Raw genomic sequence first — 18,109 nt, 5'->3', positions numbered from 1 at the left:
TTTGAGTCAATTGTAGGTGTACCTGTGGATGTATTTCAAGGCCTACCTTCAAACTCAGTGCCTCTTTGCTTGACATCATTGGAAAATCAAAAGAAATCAGCCAAGACCTCAGAAAAACAATTGTAGACCTTCACAAGTCTGGTTCATCCTTGAGAGCAATTTCCAAACGCCTGAAGGTACCACGTTCCTCAGTACAAACAATAGTACGCAAGTATAAATACCATGGGACCACGCAGCCGTCATACCGCTCAGGAAGGAGACACGTCCTGTCCCCTAGAGATGAACGTACTTTGGTGTGAAAAGTGCAAATCAATCCCAGAACAACAGCAAAGGACCTTGTGAAGATGCTGGAGGAAACAGGTGCAAAGTATCTATATCCACAGTAAAAACGAGTGCTATATCGACATAACCTGAAACTCAGCAAGGAAAAAGCCACTGCTCCAAAACCGCCATTAAAAAGCCAGACTACGGTTTGCAACTGCACATGGGGACAGAGATCATAATTTTTGGAGAAATGTCCTCTGGTCTGATGAAATAACAATAGAACTGTCTGGCCATAATGACCATCATTATGTTTTGGAGGAAAAAGGGGGAGGCTTGCAAGCCAAGAACACCATCCCAACCGTGAAGCACAGGGGTAGCAGCATCATGTTGTTTGGGTGCTTTGCTGCAGGAAGGACTGGTGCACTTCACAAAATAGATGGCACCATGAGGCAGGAAAATTATGTTGATATATATATTGAAGCAACATCTCAAGACATCAGTCAGGAAATTAAAGCTTGGTCGCAAATGGGTCTTCCAAATGGACAAAGACCCCAAGCATACTTTCAAAGTTGTGGCAAAATGGCTTATGGACAACAAAGTTAAGGTATTGGAGTGGCCATCACAAAGCCCTGACCTCAATCCTATAGACAATTTGTGGGCAGAACTGAAAAACCGTGTGTGAGGAAGGAGGCCTACAAACCTGACTCCGTTACACCAGCTCTGTCAGGAGGAATGGGCCAAAATTCACCCAACTTATTGTGGAAAGCTTGTGGAAGGCTACCCGAAACGTTTGACCCAACTTAAACAATTTAAAGGCAATGCTACCAAATACTAATTGAGAGTATGTAAACCTCTGACCCACTGGGAATGTGATGAAAGAAATAAAAGCTGAAATGTATCATTCTCTCTACTATTATTCTGACATTTCACATTGTTAAAATAAAGTGGTGATCCTAACTGACCTAAGACAGGGAATTTTTACTCGGATTAAATGTCAGGAATTGTGAGAAAATGAGTTTAAATGTATTTGGCTAAGGTGTATGTAAACTTCCGACTTCAACTGTACCTGTTTTCTCAAGTAGCACTGTCTCAATGTTCAGTAACGAAATCAGAGTTCAGACTAACAAACATACAGCAATGTCAGCCCCCATATGTTTACTTTATGTACCAACACTACATGAGTGTCCTGTTTTTCAGGAATGGGAGTCGAAGAAGGGGACTTAGAAAGACAATGCTCATGCAGATGGACAGTCTAATTCTTGTCTTGGAACATGTTGGAGCTGATTTGAAAGAAGGGGAGAGCAGGTGAAGCAGGCACTCCATTCTCAACTTTTCCACTCCCCTCTTGAGAGCTCAACATTTACTGCACATCGCTGAGCTGAGAAACGTGTGACTGGGGAAGACGAGACACTGAATCTCCTGGAATTGTTGTAGAACCTCACTCAAAGCCCAATTTCACTAGGAAACGCTGAATGTTCATTCTGTGGCATGACACTTGTTTTGTGATTCAGTAATCGCTTGTGTTGCACGTGGTACTGTTGTTCCTTCAGACTGTGGAAGAGGATATGTTATGGGGATTCCACGTGAATACATCTGAGGGCTGGACTTGAGATGTTGAGAGTTGATTGGTTTGCAGAGGTTGAATATGCATACTCACATTATGCACATATCTGCACGAAAGGATAATAAAGGGAAATAGAACGTATCGATTGTGAGTTTGTTGTTGGAATAGTAGCCTAAAGGAGATGCTGAAATACAGTTCTATGCTGTATCCGCTATGAAAGTAACTAACTTCAGAACACATACAGTAAGCTGGTCAGAGAGGGAGAGGAAATGACTGTTCATGTATATGAAACACTATTTCAGATCTTGATTTAACAATTTGGTGCAGCTGGACAACAGACAGAAAAAAACGATAGAATGACACCTGTATAAAACCAAATAGTTATTGTAATGTGAGACTAATGACTAAAAGACATTTCCTTATTACGTAATTCACTGACTGTTTCTCAGTGTAATGAGCCTTTTACTTTTAATTACTTTTGCACTTTATGTTATTTGTATTGTACATAAAAGCTGTTCATTGATATTGTCTGTCTTTTTCATCAGAGAGAGAGATAATATTTGATGGCCAGGCATATATTAATAAAACAATTTTAAATTTGTATTCTGTAAGATTAGTGGCTCTGTCATTAGCTTACACAATGATGAGGATGACACTTCCAAGTACACAGGTAAACAAGTATTAAAATGAATTGGGAAGTCCACCAGTTGGAAAGACCACTTTTGTAGGAGGCGGGACAAGGCACAAGCGAAGAAGAAATCGGAGAAAATTGGCGTCACTGAGTGCGGCTGAAAGTTTTTGGAGATTCGTGACTTCACAGCCGATGCCTTGCAAGGAATACTGTTCCGCCCTCGCAGGCTCCTGAGCCTGTGTAGGGAAGTGTTTTGGGCTGAAAGAGTGGGATGGGTTTTGTATTTGATGTCTATTTTGGTGTTTGTGGTATGTCATCTTTTCCCACAATGGGTGTTATAATTTTCACGTTCACTGTCCTTTTACAGTAGCTGGTGGCAATACATATTATAGGTTGTGTAATCTGCCAATAAACCCCAGAGAAGAGGCAGGACAAGGGCAACCTCCTCCACTGAGGTATAAATGAACAGTCGACTCAAGATTTAACCAGCAAATGGGAAAATGCTGGCGAACTCCAGAGCCTCTATGTCCAACAGTCTGATGAAGACATCCTCGAAGCGTTAATACTTTTCCTAACTAGAATATAAACAGTAAGAACCAAGTCCCAGTCGCCACCATACCCCAATCCAGCAGATGGCGGTAATGCACCATCGGGTTTGCACTCCGCCATAAAGCCCAACGGAAGAAGACTCGAACGACTGGTTTCCTCTAGATTGCACAGCCAAAATATCGTAAACATTTATGAAAACTAATGTTTTGGTCTCCATTTAAGGTCATCAGTGTTCATCAATTTATATTTTAAATATAAATTGATAAATTGTAGAAATAGGCGGGGTTTGGGATTTTGTGGCTGTGGTAACTAGTGACGACCAGTTGGCTGGCCTAAACTTCCGCTGCAGTGAATTTTAACGGAATCTAAAAAATATGGCCATACGTTGTTTTTTCTCGGTTCGGAAAAATCTAAACTGCGTCGGCAGATTACAACTCCTCTTGTCGAATGATTGCAGGTGAGTATTGGCAACATATAGCTACTCCTCTAGCCATTTAAAATACAGTGTAAACGGTAAAGTAAAGACAACACTTTCAACAAACTAGCCAGTGTTAGCTAGTTAGCTTCGCTAACGTTAGCTAGGGGGGAATTCAGGCCCTAGTTAAGCACGTATTCTGACCTTGAATATACAAAGGGGGGGGGTCCGTTTTCCCAAGGTACTCGTTTGGTGTGGTGATAAGACAAATGGAGATGTGGCGGAGTTGTGTCTCCAGATTCTTTCTGACCTATAAACGCTGTATTCGAGAAGGGTGGAACTGCAGCCCGCAATTCGGGGCGATCCTAGGCTGGAATAGAAAGTTCGGAAGGCGAGTTGGTGCCACAGGAGCTGGCAGGCTGAAAAATGCCCTAAACTAAGGCCTATTTTTTCGTGATTATTTCAAAACAAGCAGCTGGGACATGTGGTAATATTACGAAACTGGCCTCATCGGCTGATGAAATGAACTAGTTTTTATCAGAAAAACATCAGTCATGACATTTTTAACAATACTTTTTTTCCTGATTAAAAACTAGTTCATTTCATCAGCCGATGAGGCCAGTTTCGTATTATTACCACATGTCCCAGCTGCTTGCCGTAGTTTAAGTAATCATAAAAAAATATGCCTTATTTTAGGGCATTTTTCAGCCTGCCAGCTCCTGTTAGTTCTATTGAGCACCGTGGCACCAACTCGCCTACCGAACTTTCTATTCCCAGCCTTATTGTACTATGTCACAATATGCTATACTATACTATGTCACTGCTTTGCTATTGTTAGCAATGAGACCTGCCCACGTTGTTGGTAGTTCAAATGTAAACAACACAAAATTACTCATAGAACTCTGTCGTCCCATTGTTTCCTATAGGGAAATATAGGTATGGCTCTCTATTTTGCCAAATATCTCGCAATCTGTATATTTAGATTTTTTCAAATTGTACACCATTGTAATCATAAGAATCTCCTCTTTCTAATTATGTAAGGATGCGCAGCGTACTCGGTTGTCATCAAACGCAAGCCCCAAAATACCTTTTGCCCTTGGAACGCTGAGCTCACCCCATTGTTTTCCTATGGAGAGGCATGCTGGTATATTTCGCCAAATATCTCGCAATGTGTATTGTAATGACCTGACTAGATCATAAAAGAACGACTGTCCAGACAGAGGATTGAGTTTACGAATGGACGGTTTATTAAACCAACTTTACACAGGCTACTGTTTGGCCGTAGCCCACGCCAAATAAATGAAAGATAACCCACAAGCCAATCGTGACCTTCTCTTGTGAAGCCCAGACGTAAGAGAGAGAACAAAGGCAAAACCTGGTCTTAACTTCCAATGCTCCATCCCCCTGCCCAACCCCCCTCCACGCCACTCCGCCAACCGCCAGGATGCCCGGCATCAGAACATTCCAGGCATTCCCGTGATTGGCAGATAGCAGGTTGACTGACATGTCGGACCCCGCGAACACAACCACCTACTAGCCTAACACATAACACACAGCTGTCTGTGCGGGTCGCTACAGTATATTATGAATGTTTTTCAAGTCGGACACCATTTTAATCAAGATAACCTCCTCTTTCTAATTACGTAAGGTTGGACAGCGTACTCTGCTGTCATCATCGCTAGACCAGAAATAGTCAAAAGTTCCCATTTCCCCCCCTACTTCCTCGTTATGCAGACATAAGCACACTTGGTACCATCGAGGTGCGGATGTTTACTTTCTTCACGAATTGTTATTTTTCATTTTTGTCCTAAGAACAGAATAAAAAGGGATATATTTTTTGGTGCCATTTAGGCTAAATGAAATTCTAAGCGTCACTCCAGTCAAAACAGAACGTTCGATTCCATTCATTTGCTATGGGCTCGCGCTAGTGTTCCATCTTAGCCAATGCTCTTTTGCCATTGGGTGAATTTTGACTCGTTCTATTGTCCAGCCTACATCTGCAGGAACCCATCTTTATACTTCTATTGGTAAATTTGTACACCATGGCACCAGTACATGGGCGGGAGGCAGGGGCGCTCCCGTACAGGAGGTGGCAATGCACCATAACGTCGGATGCCAACAGCCGATAAACCCCACAGAAGAAGAGGCGGGGGCGACAACAGTAGCTAGTACACACCGGTAGTGTCATCCGCCTGTGGGGCAATGTTTTCCTGCAGTTCTGTTAGCGACATCGAGGGAAGATGTTCGGTAGGCGGGAGCGGAGGACACTGACTCCGGTACACAGCAGGCGTTGGCGACGCCGTGTGCTAGCTAGCTGTCGCTAACTAGATAGATTTATATATTTTTTCTCCAACAATAATACCATTATTACACATCAATACAGGGACATTCATGTGAATACAATGAAACAATTAAATAATAAAACACCAGAGAATAATACTGTTTAAGAAATATAATGATGATTTACAAGGAATTACAAGGACAAGCATAATGCCTTTCAACATCATCAAATGTAAACATAGGTACATTTGGAGAATTTATACACAACCATTCATGAATTTCAATCCATAGTTTACTAGAATGGCGGCATGACAAAAATGCTCTATAGATTCTGAGTCAGAGGAACAAAAAACACAAGGCATTTTGTCCAAATTTAACCTTTTGTGCACGAAATCATTAACAGGGTAGATGGAAGATTTTTTTTAAATATAAATTACTTTAACTTTTGGGATAACGGGACAATTAAGGGTAAAGGTAGTTGCTTTTGACCATAGCATGGGTTGGTCACTTCCATAGCAATATATTGAATTATTATCACCAAAATTACTTAATTAATTGCCAATTGCATCCACTTACTGTTGATATTTTTTTTCTGTCCAAAAGGTTCAAGTCATTTGTTTGTGAACTTGGAAAGTGGGAACAACCTCATAATATAATAAAGTGTTCTTAATAAGTCCAAGTATAGGAAGTGGAATTGCTTTGTAAACCTTCATATATTCTCTGAGTAATATTACCCTGAAATTTACCAATGAACTCATCAAACAGCAGAAACTCCCCAGTGTTGTCTAACAAATCACATCACATATTTATTTTTTTATTTTATTTCACCTTTATTTAACCAGGTTGGCCAGCTGAGAACAAGTTCTCATTTACAACTGCGACCTGGCCAAGATAGAGAAAAGCAGTGCACAAACAATAACAGAGTTACACATGGAATAAACAAACATACAGTCAATAACACAATAGAAAAAAAGTCTATATACAGTGTGTGCAAATGGCGTGAGGAGGTAAGGCAATAAATAGGCCATAGTAGCGAAGTAATTACAATTTAGCAAATTAACACTGGAGTGATAGATGTGCATATAGAAATACTGGTGTGCAAAAAAGTAAATAAAAACAATATGGGTATGAGTTCGGTAGATTGGATGGGCTATTTACAGATGGGCTTTGTACAGCTGCAGCGATCGGTTAGCTGCTCAGATAGCTGATGTTTAACGTTAGTGAGGGAGATGTGTCTTCAACTTTAGCGATTTTTGAAATTCGTTCCAGTCATTGGCAGCAGAGAACTGGAAGGAAAGGTGTTGGCTTTGTTGCACTACCTGAGCCACTTGTGTGGGTTGTAGACTCCGTCTCATGCTACCACTAGAGTGAAAGCACCGCCAGCATTCAAAAGTGACCAAAACATCAGCCAGGAAGCATAGGAACTGAGAAGTGGTCTGTGGTCACCACCTGCAGAACCACTCCTTTATTGGGGGCGTCTTGCTAATTGCCTATAATTTCCACCTGTTGTCTATTCCATTTGCACAACAGCATGTTAAATTTATTGTCAATCAGTGTTGCTTCCTAAGTGGACAGTTTGATTTCACAGAAGTGTGATTGACTTGGAGTTACATTGTGTTGTTTAAGTGTTCCCTTTATTTTTTTGAGCGGTGTATATATATTACGTGTTTGCCCTGATTGCTACTAATAATATTACGGCACGAAGTTTAAAATAAATATATATATGTGGTCTGCTAAAGTACTGCTAAAGTACTAGTACTATAAAGTACCACTGGTTAAATCCACCACTTTTATACGTGAGGAAACCCCTGCCAAAATACACTGCTCAAAAAAATAAAGGGAACACTTAAACAACACAATGTAACTCCAAGTCAATCACACTTCTGTGAAATCAAACTGTCCACTTAGGAAGCAACACTGATTGACAATAAATTTCACATGCTGTTGTGCAAATGGAATAGACAAAAGGTGGAAATTATAGGCAATTAGCAAGACACCCCCAAAAAAGGAGTGATTCTGCAGGTGGTGACCACAGACCACTTCTCAGTTCCTATGCTTCCTGGCTGATGTTTTGGTCACTTTTGAATGCTGGCGGTGCTCTCACTCTAGTGGTAGCATGAGACGGAGTCTACAACCCACACAAGTGGCTCAGGTAGTGCAGTTCATCCAGGATGGCACATCAATGCGAGCTGTGGCAAAAAGGTTTGCTGTGTCTGTCAGCGTAGTGTCCAGAGCATGGAGGCGCTACCAGGAGACAGGCCAGTACATCAGGAGACGTGGAGGAGGCCGTAGGAGGGCAACAACCCAGCAGCAGGACCGCTACCTCCGCCTTTGTGCAAGGAGGTGCACTGCCAGCGCCCTGCAAAATGACCTCCAGCAGGCCACAAATGTGCATGTGTCAGCATATGGTCTCACAAGGGGTCTGAGGATCTCATCTCGGTACCTAATGGCAGTCAGGCTACCTCTGGCGAGCACATGGAGGGCTGTGCGGCCCCACAAAGAAATGCCACCCCACACCATGACTGACCCACCGCCAAACCGGTCATGCTGGAGGATGTTGCAGGCAGCAGAACGTTCTCCACGGCGTCTCCAGACTCTGTCACGTCTGTCACATGTGCTCATGTGCTCAGTGTGAACCTGCTTTCATCTGTGAAGAGCACAGGGCGCCAGTGGCGAATTTGCCAATCTTGGTGTTCTCTGGCAAATGCCAAACGTCCTGCACGGTGTTGGGCTGTAAGCACACCCCCACCTGTGGACGTCGGGCCCTCATACCACCCTCATGGAGTCTGTTTCTGACCGTTTGAGCAGACACATGCACATTTGTGGCCTGCTGGAGGTCATTTTGCAGGGCGCTGGCAGTGCACCTCCTTGCACAAAGGCGGAGGTAGCGGTCCTGCTGCTGGGTTGTTGCCCTCCTACGGCCTCCTCCACGTCTCCTGATGTACTGGCCTGTCTCCTGGTAGCGCCTCCATGCTCTGGACACTACGCTGACAGACACAGCAAACCTTTTTGCCACAGCTCGCATTGATGTGCCATCCTGGATGAACTGCACTACCTGAGCCACTTGTGTGGGTTGTAGACTCCGTCTCATGCTACCACTAGAGTGAGAGCACCGCCAGCATTCAAAAGTGACCAAAACATCAGCCAGGAAGCATAGGAACTGAGAAGTGGTCTGTGGTCACCACCTGCAGAATCACTCCTTTTTTGGGGGTGTCTTGCTAATTGCCTATAATTTCCACCTTTTGTCTATTCCATTTGCACAACAGCATGTGACATTTATTGTCAATCAGTGTTGCTTCCTAAGTGGACAGTTTGATTTCACAGAAGTGTGATTGACTTGGAGTTACATTGTGTTGTTTAAGTGTTCCCTTTATTTTTTTGAGCAGTGTATTAAATCAGATATGTTCCCTGTGTCAAAGTCACCACAATAAGTGGGTTATCATCAAGTAAAAACAAACACAACCTTCCTGAAATCTCCCTGATAGCCAGGTGCAAGGGTTGAGAAAAGAGCTGACATCTTTCAGTCAAAGGTAAGCCAACACTAATGTCATTTTCACTAAGCTGTAGGCTAATAACCTGATAATATTTTAGGCTTACATTTAAACTTGGCTACATCAACAAATTGTGTGGTGACTTTGACAGAACTTTGAGTTGATTAGGACTAAATTGTGACAAATACAACAAGAAACTGCTACAATTCCTGTCCATATTTCTTAACTTACAGTGGTACAATCATGTCCGATTTTTTTTTCGCTGGTATTATTGCTGCATTTAAAACAACTCGGATATCTGCAACTTCAGTGTGTTCAAGACAACTGGAAACTCAGAAAATACTGGGGAAAATCGCTTTGAACGTTCATCCAACTCGGAATTCCAAGTCAGAAACTCGGGCATCTTTCTAAGGCTCCGACTTTCTGACTTTAAGATCATTGACGTCATAATTTGACCTCGTTTTTTTGTCAGTTACCAGTTGTCTGTATAGTACCAATAGTACATACTGGGTGTGACAGCAGTAAATTACTATAGTTGCTCAGTGAAACTCCATATTTGAGTAACAAACATATTATGACATAACGCTTGCAGTGCTGTCTAATGTCAAAATTAATGGTAGCTAACTGGGCTAGAGACGAGACTCGTCATATTCATTGTCTCCTCCTCTGCCCAGATACTGGTTCAAGTACTAGATAGCTTGTTATCATTAACTAGCTAGCTACCACTGATTTAGCTAGCTAACTAGCTAGCTGATATTTACTTTGCCTTGCCGAGGCCAATACTTTGTAAACAAGAGATTGTAAACCTTGCTGTGGCGGGTTTGATTGAATTCCAGTCTCTCAGTCAATGTTGAGTTGAAACATCATGCCTCACATAGCACTGCATATGGCAATCCTTGTATCTAGAATCTATTGTTTTAAACAGTTTATTTGAACTAGAATAAGAGTGTGTTAGATAAGCATGAAGCACTTATTGGTACTGCTCTAGTTTACACTTCTATGTTTACACCCACGCTCTGTCAAAATCTTTTACTGTCATTCTTCTCAAAGATCTAGGCTTAAGGGATCCTGAGTTAGTTAGTGGTTATAGCCTGAGCTCTGTTACAAATCCCACAGAAGTGAGATGTTGGCGCTCAGCCACATTTAAGTAGGATTTTAAGGGGTCAAATGTTGTTCAGAAGGAAATAGTTTGAACAGCGAATTCTTTCACATGATGTACTTGGGGGAACATACATAAAGGGTTTTTACGGGTTTGCCCTGATTGCTACTAATAATATTATGGCACAAAGTAAAAAATCTATTGAGGCCGATATTCTGAACATTTCTTCTCTTCAATATTTTTAATTCCAGCGCTGTGATTGGCCTCTACAGCACAGCAGCAAAGCAGTGGGGAACAGGTGATGATTGCCATGGTGATGACACCACAGATGACTCCAGCCATGCAGGGACCAATGTGAGACTGCTGGAGATGAGAGCCAGCAAGCTGGAGGAGCAGGTCAGGGAGCTTACGGTAAGAGCCTCAATGGTGAGAGGCCCTTAATCACAAAGTCCGTTCTTTTTGTCCGAACAATTAGTCTATAAAAATATTTATATGAGCACGTCTTGTTTATGGTGTCGTTCACACCAATTGCAAAATATCGTCCTGCCGCAATCTGTCAATTATTTATACAGGTTGGATTTTTGTGTCTTTTCGCATGCGAAAATAAGCTGTTGACCAAAAGAACGCACACTGCCACTGATAGGTCTGGGGATTCTTTGTGTGAATAAAATAATACATTTCTCTCTGACAGTTCTCTCTTGACACATTTGCAATGTGTCAAGTTTAGCCAATGGGATCACGCTGTTCTCACCCATTCAAACTTCCCCGCCAGTTCATTGCCAACGCTGTCGCCTATTTCATAGCCATTTAGCAAGTAAGAGTATCGATCTATGCTTCTATGCCTGGTAGCCTATAGATAGTTTTAAAAAATTGCTTGAAATAAGTTTCAAACTACAGTTGAAGTCGGAAGTTTACATACACTTAGAGGAATGGGCCAAAATTCACCCAACTTATTGTGGGAAGGTTGTGGAAGGCTACCCAAAACGTTTTGACCCAACTTAAACAATTTAAAGGCAATGCTACCAAATACTAATTGAGTGCATGTACACTTCTGACCCACTTGGAATGTGATGAAAGAAATAAAAGCTGAAATAAATCATTCTCTCTGCTATTATTCTGACATTTTACATTCTTAAAATAAAGTGGTGATCCTAAATGGCCTAAGACGGAATTTTTACTAGGATTAAATGTCAGGAATTGTGAAAAACTGAGTTTAAATGTATTTGGCTAAGGTATATGTAAACTTCTGACTTCAACTGTATATATATGTATTATATGGTCTGCTAAAGTGAATCTGTGCTATAGGCTGAGTAAATATCTGCCAGATTTGACCCTTATCAATAAGTGGTTGCACAGATTTAGATAAAGCACTCTACTGTAATTTAAAAATGTAGTGTCAACATAACCACCCATTGCTTCACAAACATGGATCAACGGCCGATCGTTGGGCTGTGGATCGACGGCCGATCGTTGGGCTGTGGATCGACGGCCGATCGTTGGGCTGTGGATCGACGGCCGATCGCTGGGCTGTGGATCGACGGCCGATCGCTGGGCTGTGGATCGACGGCCGATCGCTGGGCTGTGGATCGACGGCCGATCGCTGGGCTGTGGATCGACGGCCGATCGCTGGGCTGTGGACAGGTTGCATGCTTTTCTATTTTGTAATGGTTGGCAATTTCATCTTCATATAGCCTGTATCACAGCTGTCTCTATACCTCCCCCTTAAAACTTTCCTTGTCAGTTTCTATGATAGGCTACATTGATTTAGCATTATACTATAATGTAGACTAGTTTTTGATATGGTACAGCAAGTATTTGAAGCTAAGGCAAGGTTTTTAATCCATATTTGGAAAAGGAGAAATGTAATTTTCTTATGTCTGAGTGAGATGCACTGCAGGCGGCTTTGATTGACGGGTCCTTTTAGGTGGGTGGGTTTGCTAATTCTCTATGTCCTTTCAGAAAGTTTTCTTTAACAGGCCTAGCCTGTCTGGACTGCATTTCTTTAATCAGATGGAAAGAGAACTGTAAGCAGCAAGCGTCATGATGGTCAGCATTTTTGCGTGGAATGACGACAGGTGCCGGTTTTGCATTTTCTCGCGTAATAAATGGGGTGGACTGAATGAAACGTGGCCAAGCACATTTCATGATTCATCCTATGGGATGAAAAGCTTAACCTAATGTTTGCCTTATCATATTGTTTTTCCAGTGGTATATGATTTTTCTCATTATTGCGTCCTCTCCAGCCACTTTGAACAACATATTGCCACAGAGAATGACCGCAGCAGTGTTGGTGACATTATGCGAATTTTGGAAGAAAGTGGAGGGGAAAACGCACCATAGTTGGTGTGAATGGTTCATTGCAGGGGTATCCAACTCATTCCATGGAGGGCCTAGTGCAGGGTTCCCCAACTGGTGTCCCTCGGCTGAATCTAGTTGAAAATCCCTGGCTTAGTGTCTGCAGGTTTTGGGGTTTTCCTTTTAATGAAGACCTAGACAACCAGTTGAGGAGAGTTCCTTATTAATTAGTGACTTTATTTCATCAATCAAGCACAAGGGAAGAGCAAAAATTTGCAGACACTCAGCCCTCTGTGGAATGAGTTTGAGAAGTTGTTTAGTTCATCAACATCGGAATCAGTGTATATATAAATATTTTTTATTTATTTATTTCACGGAAGCTGTATTGTATTCTAGGAAAGATACAAAAGAGTCATGGCTGACTCTGACAACGTTCGAAGAAGAACTCAGAAGTTTGTTCAAGACGCCAAGCTGTTTGGTGAGATGTTTTTTGTCCTCCTACCCTGATATCTCCGACCCATACCGAGTATGGTCCTTCTACTTTGTGCAGTTGTAATCCCTCTTCCCTACCGCTCCACTCCTACAGGGATCCAGAGTTTCTGCCGTGACCTGGTGGAGGTAGCTGACCTGTTGAAGCAGACGACAGGAAACGTGCAGGGGGAGGAGGACCAGAGACTGGCCCAGATCAAGGACAGACTGCAGGGGGTCTTCACAAAGCACGGTCTTATGAAGATGAGCCCTGTTGGGGCTAAATACGACCCTTACCAGCACGAGATAGTGTGCCACACTCCTGCTGAGGGATGGGAGCCTGGCACCGTTGCTGTGGTGAAGCATGATGGGTACAAGCTCCATGGACGCACCATCCGACATGCTCAGGTGGGCATTGCTGTGATGACACAGGAGCAGGACTAAGGCTTGTGCTAGTCTCTGACCTCTCTCTAGTACTTCACGGTCGTCTGCACCTGACAGATCCAGATGTGCAACAATCATTTCACTTACTTTCAATGTTGTCACTTTGTCTAGATTAATTATGTACATACAGTACCTGTAAAAAGTTTGGACACCTACTCATTCCAGTTTTTTAAAAGTTTTTAAAACTATTTTCTACATTGTAGAATATTAGTGAAGACATCAAAATTATGAAATAACACATATGGAATCATGTGGTAACCAAAAAAAGTGTTAAACAAATCAAAATATACTTTATATTTGAGATTCTTCAAAGGGCCACCCTTTTCCTGGATGACAGCTTTGCACACTCTTGGCATTCTCTCAAAGAGCTTTACCTGGAATGCTTTTCCAACACTCTTGAATGAGTTCCCACATATGCTGAGCACTTGTTGGCAGCTTTTCCTTTACTCTGTGGTCCAACTCATCCAAAACCATCTCGATTGGGTTGAGATCAGGTGATTGTGGAGGCCAGGTCATCTGATGCAGCACTCCATCACTCTCCTTAGTCAAATAGCCCTTACACAGCCTGGAGGTGTATTGGGTCAATGTCCTGTTGAAAAACAAATAATAGTCCCACTCAGCGCAAACCAGATGGGATGGCGTATCGCTGCAGAATGCTGTGGTAGCCATGCTGGTTAAGTGTGCCTTGAATTCTAAATAAATCAGACAGTGTCACCAGCAAAGCACCATCACACCTCCTCCTCCATGCTTCACGGTAGGAACCACACATGCGGAGATCATCCGTTCACCTACTCTGCGTCTCACAAAGACACGGTGGTTGGAACTAAAAATCTCAAATTTGGACTCATCAGACCAAAAGACAGATTTCCACCGGTCTAATTGCTTGTGTTTCTTGGTCCAAGCAAGTCTCTTCTTCTTCTTGGTGTCCTTTAGTAGTGGTTTCTTTGCAGCAATTCATCCGTGAAGGCCTAATTCACGTAGTCTCCTCTGAACAGTTGATGTTTAGATGTGACTGTTACTTGAACTCTGTGAAGCTATTTCTGAGGCTGGTTACTCTAAGGAACTTATCCGCTGCGGCAGAGGTAACTCTGGGTCTTCCTTTCATGTGGCGGTCCTCATGAGAGCCAGTTTCATCATAGCGCTTGATGGTTTTTGCGGCTGCACTTGAAGAAACTTTCAACGTTTGAAACTTTCAACGTTTGAAACGTTCCGGATTAACTGACCTTCATGTCTTAAAGTAATGATGGCCTGTCGTTTCTCTTTGCTTATTTGAGCTGTTCTTGCCGTAATATTGATAGCCCAAATAGGGCTATCTTCTGTCACAACACAGCTGATTGGCTCAAACGTATTAATTTGTGGAATTTCTTTCCTTCTTAACTTTCAACAAGGCACACCTGTTAATTGAAATGAATTCCAGGTGACTACCTCATGAAGCTGGTTGAGAGAATACCAAGGTGGCTACTTTTAATTATCTCCCATATAAAATATATTTTGATTTGTTTAACACTTTTTTTTTTTGGTTACTACATGATTCCATATGTGTTATTTCATATTTTTGATGTCTTCACTATTATTCTACAATGTAGAAAATAGTAAAAATAAAGAAAAACCCTTGAATGTTGTGTCCAAACTTTTGACTGGTACTGTATGAATTTGTGTATTATAGTTTTTCCTGTATTTTTTTTGTTTACTTGATCAAAAAATAGGGTCACTGTCACGTTGTTCTAGAAGTACTTTAACTTTGAGACTGTGCCCATCTTTGTTATTTTTATGGGATTTTCTTGTGTTTAATTACATTTTTATTTTTGGGGTGTTTTGATAACCTGTTGAGCTACAATATTTTGTTCGTAGGACTGACTATGGCAAGTCTTTACTTAGCTTGGCTAGCTGGTAATTCTAAATTTGAATGTTGTACCGGATGTTTGATCCACCTGCCTCGTTTTCTGGAAGGATGGGGACTATGCTGTTAGGGGATGACAGAGGCTCGCCTCATAGGATAACTGCTGAGGTGTGGTGGTCTCTCAGGCTCTTATAGCTGCCGAAGGATGACCCAGGTGGGTGTTACACTTTCGGTGGTGGATGATCCAGCCTATACAGAGCCGTAACTGTGAACTTCAACGACAGAAGTGCCTGATGAAAAGCTCCTGGCCTGTCTGACTGATGTTTCTCCCTCCCTGGCTGTACCATCGACGCCACCACCACTCAAGCTACTCCTTTATTGAACGGGATCATCATCGATCTGTGGAAGACATCTCCAATGAACGGCCAGCTGCCTGAATTGTTTTGTTTTAAGCGACTTGGAGATTCTGTATTAGAAAAGCTAGCTATATGAAGCAAATCTATTATTGTTATTATTAGTCATATGAATGTGTTTTGCTATTTACTGACATTCACATATATGTGTAGATACTCAAGGATATTGTTATACCTCATAAGACCTGGTTGATGAAAACCTTTAGTTTACTTAGTCATGTGGAAGTTGTGTACATTTGGAGAAGTTGCATTATTCACCCTGCCCTCCACAATTGTGCTTGTTTCTGTACGTGAGCAAGTAAGAATGAAGATCTTGATGTTAGAGAGAATCTGTGATCTTACGGGATGGGATGGTTGCGTAGAATGTGCAGTTACCTGCGTCTTTATATGAAGGTTGCAACTTTACTTTGAAAATGTTGAGATTTATGTATTTATTTGGACGTTGTGTTTTATTTAGCATTACCCAAAGAGCACTGTGTATATTTTTATGATGCAACAATGAAATGGTTTCAGTTAGGTGGGTTCATATCGTCTACCCAACCCCTCTCTCCACTTTTGATTTTTTTTTTTAAATCTGTCCCTTAATTTAAATTGTACTTTGATGCACTTGATCTTATGTAATACACTTGATTTGATGTACAGTGCCTTCCGGATGTACACACACCCCTTGACTTTTTCAACATTTTGTTACAAATTTAGGATTAAAATGGATTTAATTTAATGTCAAAGTGCGAGATTTTTTATTTGTATTTTTTTATTAATAAAAAATGTACTATATCTTGATTCAGAAAAGTATTCAAGCCCCTGAGCGATGTTCCCTCTAATGGAGAGGAAATATCAGCCCAAGCAGAGAAACACAAGAGTGAACTCCTCAACTTTCTGGAGTTTTCCACTTCTTTACTTAACACTATCAACGTTTCACTCTACTGTGGGAATTGTGCTTGAGTCAACGCAATATTAGCCACTTTCAATGTAACATACCGAAAGAAAATGAACTATGCACGACTTAGTTTTGCATACTAACTGCAGAAGATGTTCTTGTAGGCAGAGCAGCATGGGAGTAGGATTCTATTGCATTGACAGGCATGACTCATCCACCTACTCTACACAGACCAGTGAGCCATAACCAATCAGAGCTGCAGTAGGCCTATATGCAAATAGCCATTCACTTTGAACTGCTGTGTATATAGCAAAAGTAGATTTGCATTTAAAAATAAAACTATCAAAGCGAGAGCTGCATGTTCCCATGTGTGCACTTTTGTTCATATTCTTTGCTAGTTAGTGAGTTATTAACCTAGTTATAGCTAATGTCTAGTTAACAATGGGGGAGTGGTTGCTTCCTACAAGAGCACAAAGCCTGTGCATTTCTAGCCATCTTTGAAGTCCGGTGAAGAGCTTTTATTATGTCGTAAGGGGGCAGGCAGCTTTGTATTTTCAGACTGTCTTGAATAAGCTAAGTAGCCAATAATGCTATGGGAATGATAGTGCATTTTTATTTTGTGAAGTGGTTTCTTGCATCAAACACAACATTTTCAGTCACATTGTCTGATGGACAAGTGGATAAACTGCTAAATGTCAAGCCCTGCATGTTTTTTTTCTTCAAAAGTCTCATGGAATGTAGGCCTACATTGAACACCACACATTTGCTGCTACTGTAGACTGAGTGACAGAACAGCTATTTCCATGTTAACATTTCATGGGATGCATTTTTCTCCATTGTTGGCGGTAGGTTTACATTCTGATCAAATAGCCACAGCAGCCTACTTGACCACTGTTAAAACTGTAACTTAAAGGGGGTACAGCCTCAGTGTTCACGGTAAAACTGTAACTTAAAGGGGGTACAGCCTCAGTGTTCACGGTAAAACTGTAACTTAAAGGGGGTACAGCCTTAGTGTTCACAGTAAATGCGCGCCGGAAGTTCCACAGAATGTCGTTCAAGTTTGTGCTCAGCAGACCTGAAAACTGCTCAGTGCCGAAAAAAAGGTGTTAAGAATCACGTTTAGCAGAGGTTAGAGTTGTGATTATTTTGGAGTAAGTCTCTAAAGTGTTGCACACCTGGATTGTACAATATTTGCCCATTATTCTTTTTCAAGCTCTGTCAAGTTGGTTGTTGATCATTGCTAGACAGCCATTTTAAAGTCTTGCCATAGTTCTTCAAGCCGATTTAGGTCACAACTAACTAGGCCACTCAGGAACATTCAATCTCATCTTGGTAAGCAACTCCAGTGTATATTTGGTCTCATGTTTTAGGTTACTGTCCTGCTGAAAGGTGAATTTGTCTCCCTGTTGAAAGCAGACTGAACCAGGTTTTCCTCTAGGATTTTGCCTGTGCTTAGCTCTATTCCGTTTTATTTTT

At 41.7% G+C, this 18,109-nt stretch overlaps 2 protein-coding genes across 6 annotated transcripts in view; both read left to right on the top strand.

Moving 5' to 3' along the window:
- The window catches only part of LOC120056850 (actin filament-associated protein 1-like 1), a 29,605-nt gene extending 27,182 nt beyond the window's left edge, over nucleotides 1–2,423 (top strand). The window contains exon 18 of the mRNA XM_039005092.1: nucleotides 1,462–2,423. Within this exon, the coding sequence (XP_038861020.1) occupies nucleotides 1,462–1,488 (27 nt within the window). The 3' untranslated portion in view covers nucleotides 1,489–2,423. The remainder of the gene's footprint in view (nucleotides 1–1,461) is intronic.
- A 903-nt stretch (nucleotides 2,424–3,326) lies between these two features.
- On the top strand, nucleotides 3,327–16,980 carry grpel2 (GrpE-like 2, mitochondrial). Of its 5 annotated transcripts, none has more exons than XM_039005088.1 (5): nucleotides 3,327–3,465; nucleotides 10,545–10,704; nucleotides 12,985–13,066; nucleotides 13,175–13,464; nucleotides 15,526–16,980. In XM_039005088.1, the coding sequence occupies exons 1-5, from the start codon at nucleotides 3,383–3,385 to the stop codon at nucleotides 15,547–15,549; spliced, it is 639 nt and encodes a 212-aa protein (XP_038861016.1). In that variant the 5' UTR covers nucleotides 3,327–3,382; the 3' UTR covers nucleotides 15,550–16,980. The 5 variants fall into 5 exon arrangements, with proteins under 5 accessions (XP_038861016.1, XP_038861017.1, XP_038861015.1 ...); XM_039005090.1 differs by lacking the exons at nucleotides 3,327–3,465; nucleotides 15,526–16,980 and adding exons at nucleotides 10,985–11,107; nucleotides 11,688–11,934 and having other exon boundaries at nucleotides 10,593–10,704; nucleotides 13,175–13,715; XM_039005089.1 differs by lacking the exon at nucleotides 15,526–16,980 and having other exon boundaries at nucleotides 10,545–10,689; nucleotides 13,175–13,715.
- Nucleotides 16,981–18,109: the final 1,129 nt, after the last annotated feature.

The sequence above is a fragment of the Salvelinus namaycush genome, chromosome 12 (genome assembly GCF_016432855.1).
Source record: "Salvelinus namaycush isolate Seneca chromosome 12, SaNama_1.0, whole genome shotgun sequence".
NCBI lineage: Eukaryota > Metazoa > Chordata > Actinopteri > Salmoniformes > Salmonidae > Salvelinus > Salvelinus namaycush.
This window is presented reverse-complemented; position numbering and strand designations above follow the sequence as displayed.